General features: G+C 34.4%; 1 protein-coding gene across 1 annotated transcript in view; it reads right to left on the bottom strand.

Moving 5' to 3' along the window:
• The window catches only part of LOC149776325 (adenylate cyclase type 1-like), a 285,595-nt gene that overhangs the window by 20,153 nt on the left and 250,303 nt on the right, over nt 1–15,139 (bottom strand). Inside the window, exons 16-19 of the mRNA XM_089942825.1 lie at nt 12,209–12,329; nt 6,944–7,063; nt 1,277–1,420; nt 153–251 (exon numbers count right to left, since the gene is read on the bottom strand). Coding sequence (XP_089798951.1) covers nt 153–251; nt 1,277–1,420; nt 6,944–7,063; nt 12,209–12,329 — 484 coding nt within the window. The remainder of the gene's footprint in view (nt 1–152; nt 252–1,276; nt 1,421–6,943; nt 7,064–12,208; nt 12,330–15,139) is intronic.

Raw genomic sequence — 15,139 nt, 5'->3', positions numbered from 1 at the left:
AGCATTGAAATTGAAATTTATGTTAACAGAAAATGAAACTGATGTCCACAAAAAATGAAATTGATTTCCAGAGAAACTGAAATTAATGTCCACAGAAACTGAAATTGATGCCCACAGAAATAAATGAATTTTCAGCATATTGCTGTGATTACCTGTATTTTAAACTCTGGCATGAGTCCAATGGCTGTCATGTAAGTGCTGCCTATTGTTTTAATCTTGTCTACGGCTCGGAATCGAGACTCATTAAGTAACTGTAACAAATGTATGAAAAAAAGCAATAGTACCATAGTCAAAGCTTTTCTGGTGATTTTTGCTGACCCTTTTCTGGTGATTTTTGTTGACCCTTTTCTTTTGGGATACAATACTGATTAACAATATTGACTAACATTATAATAAAATTCCATGTTATACAGTTCATATTGAAGTTAACATACATATAATAATGGATGAAAAGGCAGTTGAAAGAAAGTGAACAACAGTGGGAAACAATCAAAAACATAACCTAATGAAATTCAAAGAAATGAATAGAGCTGGTAAATAGCCATCCCAACTTAAATACAAGACAAAAAACTTAGAGCCAACAAATTTAAATGATGTAGTGACTAGTTTCTCACTTTTCAATCAATGGGATGGAAGTTTATTTGCCCATTTTATTGCCCCACCCTCATTTCATATACAAATGATAGTTCCAAAAATACTATTAACAGGTAATAATTGTACTTTGTATTCCATGCACAACAATTCACAATAGTTTGATGCAATTGTGATTGGTTGTATTTTAACCATGAAACTACTACATTAAATATTTCAAAAAAGCTCCTGAAAACAGCAGCTATTTGAGAGGCAATGTTCCAACATGTCTTTACTGACAAGTCTGGTCCAACTGTAAATGGCATTGACCCTTATCTGCCACTGCACCAGCAGATCTGGATCTATGTTGATTGTTTTATTGATGAGTCCCATGAAACAACGTAGATCCAGCTCTGTTGGCACACAAAGTCAAGGTAAATCTGGGTTTATGCATTTTGTAGTTGGATCAGACTTAGATGTATAGAATGTGTGTATTTGTTGTGTATCATAAAAATACATAAAAATTAAAAATATAGACATATCAAATTATTTAAGCCATGAAAGGACTGTCACATTTGATGAAATAATACCACATGCTCTTATGTTTCTGCTCTCTGTTCCCATTTAAACATTTTTGTGGAACTGTACAATTATTATAATGGAAATATTAAAATTTAGCTGTCATTTTTAATTTTCTCAATATTACCTCATCAAAGTCTGCTATAATTTCATTGAGAACCCTGAGACATTCAATGCCCTGGTTGTTGGCTTCCAGCTCCATGTAAAAATCGGAAAAATTGGGGATGGAGGCAAAAAATACTCCCACTGTGTTGTACTGTTGACTGTACAGCTGCAAAAGAACGTTTTAACATGCTTAAGCTATCTAGGGGAGGTAACTGTCATACAAGTCTATTCCAGGTTTTTTTATGACATCAAATGAGTAATACTTGAGTTATGTCCCTGAACAAAGTTACAAGGGAGGATGAACACATTTTACATCATTATTTGGGAGGGATAAATAAAATTGTCTTCACCTTACCATGGGACTGCATGGCACATTTAAAATATTTATAACATTGCACACATATACACTGGAGATAAACTGTTTAAAACTAAACACATTTGCACTGCAATTTTGTCTACAACATACTTATGTTAACAGGCATAGAAACAAAACAAAAATTTTAGACTTGTTATCAACAATTGCACGATGACAAAAATGAGGAATGATAGAGTGACTGGCAAATGATAGACATTGCCTGAAAAATGTCAGGCAGTAACTGGCAAATTGAAACTTTTTGCTTGATAAACATGCATGTGAAACCCTCAAAATGTCAAATCTCGAGATTTACAAAATTTGAATTTAAGATTTCAATTCAAATAGAGGTTTTCTTTATCAAACCCAATCTTTAATACACAAAATGACAAAAACAGCAATAACCAGACATATTTTGACAGATACAACATTCCTAAATGGCCAAAATGAACAACCCTTACTTTACTATCATTACCTGCAGCTAAATGAATAATCAAGCGCAGTCCAGGCAAGCTTTGATGGTTTGATTCTCATATGACAGAACAAGACTATCCCCACCCCAACTTTCTAAAGAAAATATACTAGGTTGGTCCCTTAGGCATATCATTAGAGAAATAAAGTATTACCAACATACTACAGAAGAGGTCTTAAGTTCACCAACATAACTTAAGTCTAAACTTTAAGTTAAGAATCCAGTAATGTCTCACCAACATAACTTAAGTCTAAACTTTAAGTTTAGAATCCAGTAATGTCTTGTCTAGACTTAAGATAAAACTTGTGTTGGTTAAATGGAGGCCAGGTTACATGAATCAGCTTTCTCTAAGGCCGATTCAAACTGAATTTTTACCTGGCATATTTAAAGCTGCAGTTTATGGAAATATGAAGCTGCCATGGACATGAAGAGTTATTTCCTTTGTTTATGTGTTCAAGACATCTTTTGTGTCAACATAATGAGTTAATGACTGCAAATGGTTGACATGATTATGTTGACATGACAACAAAAAATTGGTATATCTATGTTGTCCTACTGACGTGTTGCCACAATATAATCACCCAAGAATGGCAATCTGTAACTCATTTGCTTGATGTAAAAAGAATTTACCTTGATTAAATATGCAAATCAAATATATATTTTTTTTAATGCCAACATAATACTTCTATCACAATTTCCCACAAAAACTGTAAATTGAGATAAAGATATGAGACGATTTTGTAGCTCTCCCAGTGAAGAACAATGAAAACTATTTTGGAGACTGTTTGTTGAGACTGCTATTTATTTAGGTAGTAAGCAAAAAAAAATTAATGCGGAACTTAATTGAAAAATCTTGAACAGTTATCTTAATTTAGGGAGGGCATGGATAGACAGATGAATGGACATATACACAGACACAAAAGTGATTTATACGTTGTGCTTCTGATAGGTAGGCTCAACCCTAAAGAAATATGCCAAAATCTAGAAAAAAGGTGGAATCTGAGTGGGGGCCTGTAGACTGAGGTAGCCGAGAAAACACGAAAAAGAGATAAGGTGATTTCCAGTTCATTATTTATCATTCACATGTATCACAATGTAAATAAACTGGTAAAATGGTTGGTGTGGTACATGCAGCAGTATACAGTTGATCCATAACTAATTCTAGCATACCTGCCATAACATGATATGTCATGTGAAAAACATAATATGTTACTCCTACCACCTTGAACATATTTTGAAAAGTATGATATTAAGAAATAAATGATAGACATTTTTTGACTACCACTTTACATGTTCATATCATGTAGTCTGTCTAAACAGCAAACAGTCCTGCTTAGAGCCCATGTAAAACTATCCTCTGGGCAGTATATACAGCTGATTATGATGGAGTCAATTAAAACATAAGGCAGTCAGATTCCTTATTTAGCTGAGAATAGTTAGGGTACTGCCATATTAAATCCTTTGAACACTGCTGTGTGAAAGCCTGTTTGGTTAATTTGCACAAAGTACACTAAGCGGAACAACCAAATTTGCATAGATAAAGTACACTAAGTGGAACAACCAAATTTGCATAGCTAAAGTACACTAAGTGGAACAAATGAATTTGCATAGCTAAAGTACACTAAGTGGAACAAATGAATTTGCATAGCTAAAGTACACTAAGTGGAACAAATGAATTTGCATAGCTAAAGTACACTAAGTGGAACAAATGAATTTGCATAGCTAAAGTACACTAAGTGGAACAACCGAATTTGCATAGCTAAAGTACACTAAGTGGAACAACCAAATTTGCATTGATAAAGTACACTAAGTGGAACAACCAATTTTGCATAGATAAAGTACGTTAAGTGGAACAACCAATTTTGCATAGATAAAGTACGCTAAGTGGAACAACTGAATTTGCATAGCTAAAGTACACTAAGTGGAACAACCAAATTTGCATAGCTAAAGTACACTAAGTGGAACAACCAATTTTGCATAGCTAAAGTACACTAAGTGGAACAACCGAATTTGCATAACTAAAGTACACTAAGTGGAACAAATGAATTTGCATAGCTAAAGTACACTAAGTGGAACAAATGAATTTGCATAGCTAAAGTACACTAAGTGGAACAAATGAATTTGCATAGCTAAAGTACACTAAGTGGAACAACCAAATTTGCATTGATAAAGTACACTAAGTGGAACAACCGAATTTGCATAGCTAAAGTACACTAAGTGGAACAACCAAATTTGCATTGATAAAGTATACTAAGTGGAACAACCAATTTTGCATAAAGTACGCTAAATGGAACAACCAAATTTGCATAGCTAAAGTACACTAAGTGGAACAACCAAATTTGCATAGCTAAAGTACACTAAGTGGAACAACCGAATTTGCATAGCTAAAGTACACTAAGTGGAACAACTGATTTTGCATAGCTAAAGTATGCTAAATGGAACAACCAAATTTGCATTGTGTTAGGTAAATCATCAATATGCATGCTGAATAACAAAAGTTATTACACATCACTGCCTTTGAATAAAAATATTTAAGCCATCATTATTAAAGATTATTTCCATGTTTATGATAAGAGGCAATTATTTTTAAGTCTAATTTGACTCCATATATAAAACACAAAACACTATTTCAGTAGTTGAAATGGTGTACAAGTGTGCTTCATTTCTGAGGGAAAAATATTGAAATGCAGCTATGGCTTAGTGAAGGATGAAATCTCTGCAAAGTGAGCAAAGCCCATAAAACCAACATTTCAGAACTTCTTGATGGAGTTTGACTTTGTGATGCACAGCAGCAAGGGGAAGCATTTAATATTTTGCATACACTACAAACACCATATCAATATTAGTCATTTTAAAGTATGACATCCAGTAATATACAGCAACACCACCCAGCATGTTTGACACTCCCTCATACCAATGCTGATGCTGACAAAAATTAAAGATCTTCAGGCAAATTTGAACAATAGTACCATCCTGTCTCCAATGTGCACAAAGATGAACATAAATCAACTATTGTATATAACAAAGAACGAAACAAATGAAGAAAATATTCCACTGTCCAATTTATTTTAAAAATGAAAACTTGTTATTTTTTTAATTTATTTTATGTCTGTGTGGTTCTGTTTACATGAGTATGGATACACATGTGTATGTGTGTGATGATACTGGACAATGCTAACTGTTACTGGTTGAAATTGTATTAAATGCTTCACAAAAAATGTTTTTTTGCCTCTGTTTCATACCAAATCTGAGTTTCCAGTAATTTTCTGAAGGCTTATATGGAAAGTTAATGTATGCCTAATTTGCCAACTCTACTTTTGCGGTCACACACACTTAAACCTCTTTGGACTTCAAAACACACTTTTGAGACCCCAAAACCTGCCAACACTGTTTTTAATATATAGGATTGATCTAGCCAAATGTAGAGCACTGCTTCTGTGTCATGAATGGTTGATTTGGCAACAACCTAGAACCAATACAACTTAATATAAAGTGTATTAGACATAATAAAAGAGCAAACATTAAAGCTTGATTTGTCAACAACCAAGAACCTATAAAAACCTAAAATATAGTGTATTAGACTTAATCAAAGTGCGAATAGCAACCTCACAAAGAATGTTTACAATATGGGGAAAGCAAGTCTCATTTTCAAAACCACCAAGACAAGTTTAAATCTGTAACCAGGTCTTCCCAAACATGTCACAGGCTGAACTGGATGAGCTGGGTAGATTTTGAACATGGTATGATTGTTTAACATTTTGCATGTGCAGCCTACAGATTGTGGGCTGCATCTGGCCTACAACCTGGTGTCATCTGTTTACATTTATGTCATTTAAAATTTGCTATCTGGCCTGTGCCCTGGTTTTATATAGTTACATATTATGTGCAGCAAAGAACACATCTGCAAAATTAAGTTAAAATTTGCTGTACACTAAAACTAAGTAAAACCAACCTGGTTTTTATTTGTCTGGTTGTCAAAATTAAGTAAAACCAACCTGGTTTTTATTTGTCTGGTTGTCAAAATTAAATAAAACCAACCTGGTTTTTATTTGTCTGGTTGTCAAAATTAAGTAAAACCAACCTGGTTTTTATTTGTCTGGTTGTCAAAATTAAATAAAACCAACCTGGTTTTTATTTGTCTGGTTGTCAAAATTAAATAAAACCAACCTGGTTTTTATTTGTCTGGTTGTCAAAATTAAGTAAAACCAACCTGGTTTTTATTTTGTCTGATTGTCAAAATTAAATAAAACCAACCTGGATTTTATTTGTCTGGTTGTCAAAATTAAGTAAAACCAACCTGGTTTTTATTTGTCTGGTTGTCAAAATTAAATAAAACCAACCAACCTGGTTTTTATTTGTCTGGTTGTCAAAATTAAGTAAAACCAACCTGGTTTTTATTTGTCTGGTTGTCAAAATTAAATAAAACCAACCAACCTGGTTTTTATTTGTCTGGTTGTCAAAATTAAATAAAACCAACCTGGTTTTTATTTGTCTGGTTGTCAAAATTAAGTAAAACCAACCTGGTTTTTATTTTGTCTGATTGTCAAAATTAAATAAAACCAACCTGGTTTTTATTTGTCTGGTTGTCAAAATTAAGTAAAACCAACCTGGTTTTTATTTGTCTGGTTGTCAAAATTAAATAAAACCAACCTGGATTTTATTTGTCTGATTGTTAAAATTAAATAAAACCAACCTGGTTTTTATTTGTCTGATTGTCAAAATTAAATAAAACCAACCTGGTTTTTATTTGTCTGGTTGTCAAAATTAAATAAAACCAACCTGGATTTTATTTGTCTGATTGTCAAAATTAAATAAAACCAACCTGGATTTTATTTGTCTGATTGTCAAAATTAAATAAAACCAACCTGGTTTTTATTTGTCTGGTTGTCAATGAAATGAGCTGCAACATGGGAAGGCAGTATGTTACACAGGATTTGCCTGTTGTTGTTTTGCAGATCAGTCATTTCAATCTTTTCTTCTGTTGCCTGAAAAATAAAAGATATTTTATGGGTGGGGGGAGAACTTGAAAATAAAAGTCTTGGGCATATTCCAACTCCCTGCAATAAACCAAAATCGAAGAAAAGCATCATAAAAAGAAAAAAAGATTACTGTAAAATAAGATGACAAAAGTAACATGTATTAGGGGTGTTATTACACAAAATAAGGTAGTATGGTAAATATAGGGACTTATGATCTACTGAATGAAAAACCTTCCAGGAAATTAAGATATGACCTGTTCTTTTTGTTAACTACTGAGTGTTGAAACCTTCTCTGATAGTCTTCATTGATAAAAAGATTTTTAAACTAGGTGCTGTGGTGGACATATAGGATGTCAGCTTGGCACTGATACATTTAGGTCTAACAAAGCAAAATAAGATGTCTTCTAATGGAAACCCATGTTGATGTCTTTCCATTCTGGAGGAGTAATGATATTTTCAAGATGGAGGACATGGTAGCCATATTCAATATTAGATTGGAATCATTTCTATTTACTATCAACTAGACATCATAAGAAGGCTATTGGTGAATCACAATTTTAATATAACCAACTATCTAGAAGAAGTAGTGATAACAAGATTTCCAACATGGTCATTACAGCAGCCATATCAATCCCATGCTGACATGACCATCAATTCAGAAGGAGTAGTGATAACAAGATTTCCAACATGGTCATTCATTACAGCAGCCATGTCAATTCCATGCTGACATGACCATCAATTCAGAAGGAGTAGTGATAACAAGATTTCCAACATGGTCATTCATTACAGCAGCCATATCAATCCCATGCTGACATGACCATCAATTCAGAAGGAGTAGCGATAACAAGATTTCCAACATGGTCATTGCAGCAGCCATGTCAATTCCATGCTGACATGACCATCAATTCAGAAGGAGTAGTGATAACAAGATTTCCAAGATGGCCATTCATTACAGCAGCTATATCAATTCCATGCTGACATGACCCTCCATTCAGAAGGAGTAGTGATAACAAGATTTCCAAGATGGTCATTCAGTACAGCAGCCATATCAATTCCATTCAAACATGACCATCAATTCAGCCAGAGTAGTGATAACAAGATTTCCAAGATGGCCATTCATTACAGCAGCCATGTCAATTCCATGCTGACATGACCATCAATTCAGAAGGAGTAGTGATAACAAGATTTTCAAGATCAGACATCAGATCAGCACCATTTTCATTCAGGAACAACTAGACAACATAAGATGTCTTCTGGTGAAAACCCATGTCATGATGAATTGCAAAAATATTTTTAAGACAAATGATCCCATAAGGTCATCTGGTCTATGATAAAAAATACATCATACTATAATTTATATCAACGAATTGTGGTTAGTATTGATAAATAAATTGGGTGTTTTCTGTAATTATGACACATTGACTGTACTGTGATATGAACTAAATATGAAGCTGAATGAATTATTTATCCTGGTTAAAATAAAAATAAAAAGACCATTGCTTTTGGACTTCATTTCAATGATCACCTTTAACTGAGAGACATGCAGTGACTTTTGCAGCAAAATTGCATATATCTGCCAATGTAAGCAATTTCAACTCATAAAAATTGTGTTAATGTGATTTCATATCAATATTTTAAATTTCTTTTAGTGAGGACTAAAATGTAATGATATTATAAGTCTAAAAATAAAAATTTGTATTCGTTAACGGCTAAAATGAACAGTATTAATGTTAATTAAATTATGTATTTTTCAATGAAAACTAAGCAGTGAAACCAAAAATTTTGAGTTGCATGATTCTAAGTTTACCATATATACTTGCTTGTAATACAAGTCCAACTGCAAACTATATAGATCCAGATATGCCTTAGCATAATGCAGGATTAGATCTGGGTCAGTGCAGTTTGTTAGAAGTAATCAGAAGAATAAAAAAGACAGACCCTGATCCACAGGCACATTAAACTAAGAGATCAGGATGTTGTTTGTTTGCTGATTGACTTGACTTATAAGCAAGTAAATATGGCACATGACCACTCATGGGAATGTAATTATCACACAAGTTGTGAGTTAGCTGTATCCCAAGTCCCACACATACTCTTCCTTATAGATCATGATAAAATACACAAGACAGTGTATCCCAAGTCCCACACGTACTCTTCATTATAGATCATGATAAAATAAACAAGACAGTGTATCCCAAGTCCCACACGTACTCTTCCTTATAGATCATGATAAAATACACAAGACAGTGTATCCCAAGTCACACATGTACTCTTCCTTATAGATCATGATAAAATACACAAGTCACTCCAGTGGCCTAGTGGTTGGAGCATCCACGTCAGAAGTGGAGGTCGTGGGTTCGAACCCTGGTCGAGTCATACCAAAGACTTACAAAAATGGTACCAACAGCTGCCTTGCTTGGCACTCGGCATTAAGAGGTTAGTGTTAGGACTGGTCGGCCTGGTGTCAGAATAATGTGACTGGGTGGGACATCATGCTACATGACTGCAGCATGATGCCCCAGTGCTAGATATAACTATAAACTGCCACGACGCAGACATCGTGACTGATATAAAAGATGTACAACATCTGAATAAAGTAACACAATGAACCTCAACATTGAGGACACCAATGCTGGTGTTGCCAACCACACCATAAAAGAGTCACCTATGCACTGGCATCAAACTGCCAAGACAAGACCAAACCCACCATAAAAGAAACACCTATCTTTGTATTGGCATTAACTTGCAGGAAAAGACCAAACCAACTGGAACATTTATTTTTTTTAAAAGCTCATATATTTACAATGAAACCTGCTTTTGTAGATAACTACATATAGAGTACAAGGACAACATTCTGGGTCCCTTCTCTTATGATGCTTTAACCTTCTATATCAAAGATACCTGTCCATAAAAAACTATATCTATGGGTAACTTCTCTTATGTTTATGAGGATTTTTGACCTCAAAATAAAAGATACCTGTCTATAAAAATCTCAAATTTATGATGATTTAGACCTCCATGTGAAGGATACCTGTCCATACAGAAAAAGGTTATTGTCTCAGAGTGTCCTCATAGATAGGTCTCACTATATATGCTGTTCAGACATTATCAAGTCCCTAAAGTTGTACAAATGAGTTCTAGGTAAGAATTTTATGAACTGGTTAGTTTAGTACCATGTTTGGAACTGATCACCATTGTAAAGATCTTACTGGGCATTTATAAGCACTGCAAAGTATGAACTTATGTTATCGGAGTCTTAATCATCATGCATTTAAAAATCATCAAACAGCTATGTGGCCAAAGACCGATTTCCGATGTAATAAATTTTTAGTTTTACTTTAGAAAGTATTTTTACTTCAAATGTGCAGTGCATGGACCATCCAGAACTTGTCACAATAGCATAGCTAACATTGATCAAATATCATAGCTAACATTGATAAAATGCACCATTATAAAACATGAACTTTGCAAAAGGCAGAAGCAATATCCTGACAACTTGGAACTAAATACTTAAAATCAAATGGTTCTGCTTTGTTTGAATGCATGAAATGCTTTTGCATAGTGTAAATGCATGAAATGGTATTTCATATTGTGAATGCGAGAAATGGATTTGTGAAGTGTGAATATATGAAATGGTTTTGCAGTGTGAATGCATGAAATGCTTTTGCATAGTGTAAATGCATGAAATGGTATTTCATATTGTGAATGCAAGAAATGGACTTGTGAAGTGTGAATATATGAAATGGTTTTGCAGTGTGAATGCATAAAATGGTTTTGCATAGCATGAATGCATGAAATGTTTTTGCATAGTATGAATGCATGAGATAGTGTGAATGCATGAAATGGTCCTGCATAGTATGAATGCATGAAATGGTTTTGCATAGCATGAATGCATGAAATGTTTTTGCATAGTATGAATGCATGAGATAGTGTGAATGCATGAAATGGTCCTGCATAGTATGAATGCATAAAATGGTTTGGCATAGTATGAATGCATGAAATGGTTTGGCATAGTATGAATGCATGAAATGTTTTTGCATAGTATGAATGCATGAAATGTTTTTGCATAGTATGAATGCATGAGATAGTGTGAATGCATGAAATGGTCCTGCATAGTATGAATGCATAAAATGGTTTGGCATAGTATGAATGCATGAAATGGTTTGGCATAGTATGAATGCATGAAATGGTTTGGCATAGTATGAATGCATGAAATGGTTTGGCATAGTATGAATGCATAAAATGGTTTGGCATAGTTTGAATACATAAAAATAACTTCTTTGCATGGTTCATATGCTGCACATCTACAGCTCCATTTCTTAAAGGCAAAGTCTGAATTTGCAAGTTGATGTCTGTCCCACTCATCTGGGAGCATCATCCATCTCTCCAAAGAAGAGTCAACTTGCAAAATTATTTTCACACTATAGGGTCAATATTTTTTTTTAAATTTGTCTTGCCTGAAATGCAGTTGTTGCAGTGCTAATAACACACAACAACCCATGACCTTGACCTCAGATCTTTTAACCACTCTAGTCCTCTGCTAATGTGTGACAAATCTGATAATACATAAATGGAAACAGAAGATATCACCCCTTTATGTAGCTTTCAACAATCAACTGAACAAGAATTCACCTTGTGACTTTGACATTTAATGACTGTATTGATTATGATCACAGATTTGCCATGTACACTCATAAATCAGGTTTAACATCCAGTGCTTATCCATGGACACATAAGCTTTTCCCCCAAAATTTGACATATATGATCTTGAACTTTGTACCATCAGTAATATATACATCCCATGATAAACACAATTAATAAATGGAAGTATTGGATCAAAAAACAGTCACTGACTACAATGTAAAGAATGCTCCCTGTGACCATGCCCATTCTCTAGAGATATCCCCCACCCCACAATATATTTACTGTATTTTACAGCAGAGTGTAATGATGAAAAGAGGAGACACTGTCTTTTAAAAAATGGCTGGACATATGGCTGGACATTGTGACCACTATGACTCATTTTATGCAACATTTGTTATAGGTGAGACCAAACAGCTCCTCGTTCTCTAATAGGTATGCCATAACAAGGATGAAACAATGACACAGAATGACATGCAAGAAACTATAGCAAGGGGAGAGGTTACTTACTTGAGCTTTCCAAAGAAAGTCCAGTCGTGATGTCCATTCTTCTTGCCTTCCTTGAATGTACAGTGTCACCATAAAAATCAGAAGAGCAACACAACCACTGACATGAGTTGGAATCACAGGGCTGTAAAAGATGTATATATGCATAGCAAAATAGCCTATTAAAACCAAAATGGTGTATAGTGTTTTTGCATTTTTTTGGGTTTAATGCCACTTTTGAGCACATCATAGGCTATAAATGATAGCCAGTAAATTTGGTGGCAGAGGAACCTAAAAGGTCTCTGGTAAGAACAATTTACCCAAGGAAAGCTACTGACAAGCTTTCTCACATATCCACACTAGTGGAGCCAAGAAATGAAAAGACACTGACAGAGGTGAGATTAAGTTATCCATTAAGGGTTAGCACTTGAGACCATTTGGCCTCCTGAGGACCCTGTATCTAGCTGTCAAGAATCCATCTGACAGGATTAATGACCAATGGGTCTGGGTGGCAGGGTGGAGTTCATGAGAAATTTTAAATTATCCGAATTGAATTTCCCTGATACTATGTATCTACCTCAAAACATCCTTTTTAATCATTCAGAGCCAATTGGAAACTGTTTTCAATCCTTAATTAGAAATCCCTGGGATCAGGAAATTCCCTGAAGATCCTAATAGCTGACTGATGATGACAAAAAATAAAATGTCATAATTTATTTTGTTTCTCTAAAATTTTGATTTATAAATACAATAAATCTGGATGAAATAGGCTGAAAACCTAATGATAGTGTATGTATGTTACCTGGATCAATTGGTCTGTTTGGTATCCTAACTGCGGTCATTTACTTTTAAATGTAATGAATAATTTACAATTACATCTGACACTTACCAATATAAATACTCACTGTGGGGCAAATACTGTTATAAAAGTAATTACTTTTTGGAATACAATCAATTACTTTTGATTATATTTTTTTTATACAGTCACAAAAACATTTCTGTTTTTTATCTGAGATTTACATTCGGTGGAATTATTTACCTATTCTACTAAATATCACCTGTTCCCATTCTTATATAATAATGTCAAATATCACCTGTTCCCATTCTTATGTAATAATGTCAAATATCACCTGTTCCCATTCTTATGTAATAATGTCAAACATCACCTATTCCCATTCTTATATAATAATGTCAAATATCACCTGTTCCAATTCTTATGTAATAATGTCAAATATCACCTGTTCCCTTTCTTATGTAATAATGTCAAACATCACCTGTTCCCATTCTTATATAATAATGTCAAATATCACCTGTTCCCATTCTTATGTAATAATGTCAAATATCACCTGTTCCCATTCTTATGTAATAATGTCAAACATCACCTATTCCCATTCTTATATAATAATGTCAAATATCACCTGTTCCCATTCTTATGTAATAATGTCAAATATCACCTGTTCCCATTCTTATGTAATAATGAGCTTCTCAGTGTACAATGTACAATCATAAGGCAGTTGTTGTTGTTGTAAGATTTAATGCCATTTTTCAGCACAGGATAGGCTATACATGGCAGTCAGCATAAATGGTATAGGAAGAACCCTAGAAAACTCCAGAAAGAACTACCAACCCACATAAAGATACTGGCAAGCTTTCTCACATACCCACATTGGCCAAACCCGAGACTTGCACCCATGCAGACAGAGGTGAGATGGAAGTGATCCGTAATGGTGAGTGCTTTAGACCACTCAGCCACTCAGGGCCCCCAATCATAAGGCAGATTTGGTGAATGATATCAGGCAAGCTCCTTCATGGTACATTTTTAAAAAAATAAACAGCTCCATTATTTTATCATAACATAAGAAATGGTGTACTTTTTATTGGCAAAAGATCTGAGTACATTGATGTAATTTGTTCTGACATTTAAGCAAACATTTTTGAAAAATGAGTGTGTGATTTGGATTTTTAATGTAACTTTTTTTAAAAATTAAGTTATATTGTTATGATGTCTGCAGTGTAACAGTTTATAGTGATGTCTAGCACTGGGGAATCATGCCACAGACATGTAGCTTCATGTCCCACCCAGTCATATTATCCTGACACCAGGTTGACCAGTCCTAACACTAACCTCCTAATGCTGAGTGCTAAGCGAGGCAGCTGTTAATACCATTTTTGGAAGTCTTTGGTATGACTCGGCATGGGATCGAACCCACGACTCCTGCATCTGAGGTGGACGCTCTAACCACTAGGCCACAGAAGTGGTTAGAAGAAAAGATACATTTTTAATCTGCACAAGAATTTGCACTTTCTGAAAAGCATTCTAAAAATTTCAAATACACGAAAATTATATACCATATGTAGCTGCTTATAAACCAGGTCTACTTGAAAAACAAATAGACCCTGATCTGCTGTTGCATAATGTACTCAAAGGTCAGGGTCTATTTTGTTTGCTATACTGATTACTCCAAACAAACTGCATATGCCCAGATGTGCCAGCACATTATGCAACTGCAGATCTAGGGCTATGCAGTCTGCAAATGACTTATAAGCATGTATATACGGTATTCTTTAAATTGATTTACAAATAATTTGTGAAATTATATGGGTTAAGATGTTTATTTTTTGTTACTATTAAGTTTTATATCTACATAATTCTAATTTCCACTTTATAGAAAATTATCTGGCCCATCAATAAAAAGTTTTTACAACATGCGGATGGGGCCCCAAGTGGCTGAATGGTCTAAAGCGCTCTCCATTATGGATCACTGTCATCTCACCTCTGTCTGCATGGGTTCAAGTCTTGGATTCAGTTAATGTGGGTATGTGAGAAAGCTTGCCAGTAGCTTCTTGTGGGTCGGTGGTTCTTTCTGGGGTTTTCTCAGGTTCTTCCTCCACCATTAATACTGGCCACCATGTATAGCCCATCGTGTGCTGAAAAATGGCGTTAAACCCTACAAC

This window comes from Sinohyriopsis cumingii, chromosome 18 (assembly GCF_028554795.1).
Source record: "Sinohyriopsis cumingii isolate HCF-2022 chromosome 18, ASM2855479v2, whole genome shotgun sequence".
In the NCBI taxonomy this organism is placed as follows: Eukaryota; Metazoa; Mollusca; class Bivalvia; order Unionida; family Unionidae; genus Sinohyriopsis; species Sinohyriopsis cumingii.
The sequence above is the reverse complement of the archived record's forward strand: the minus strand, read 5'-3'. Positions and strand labels throughout refer to the sequence as shown.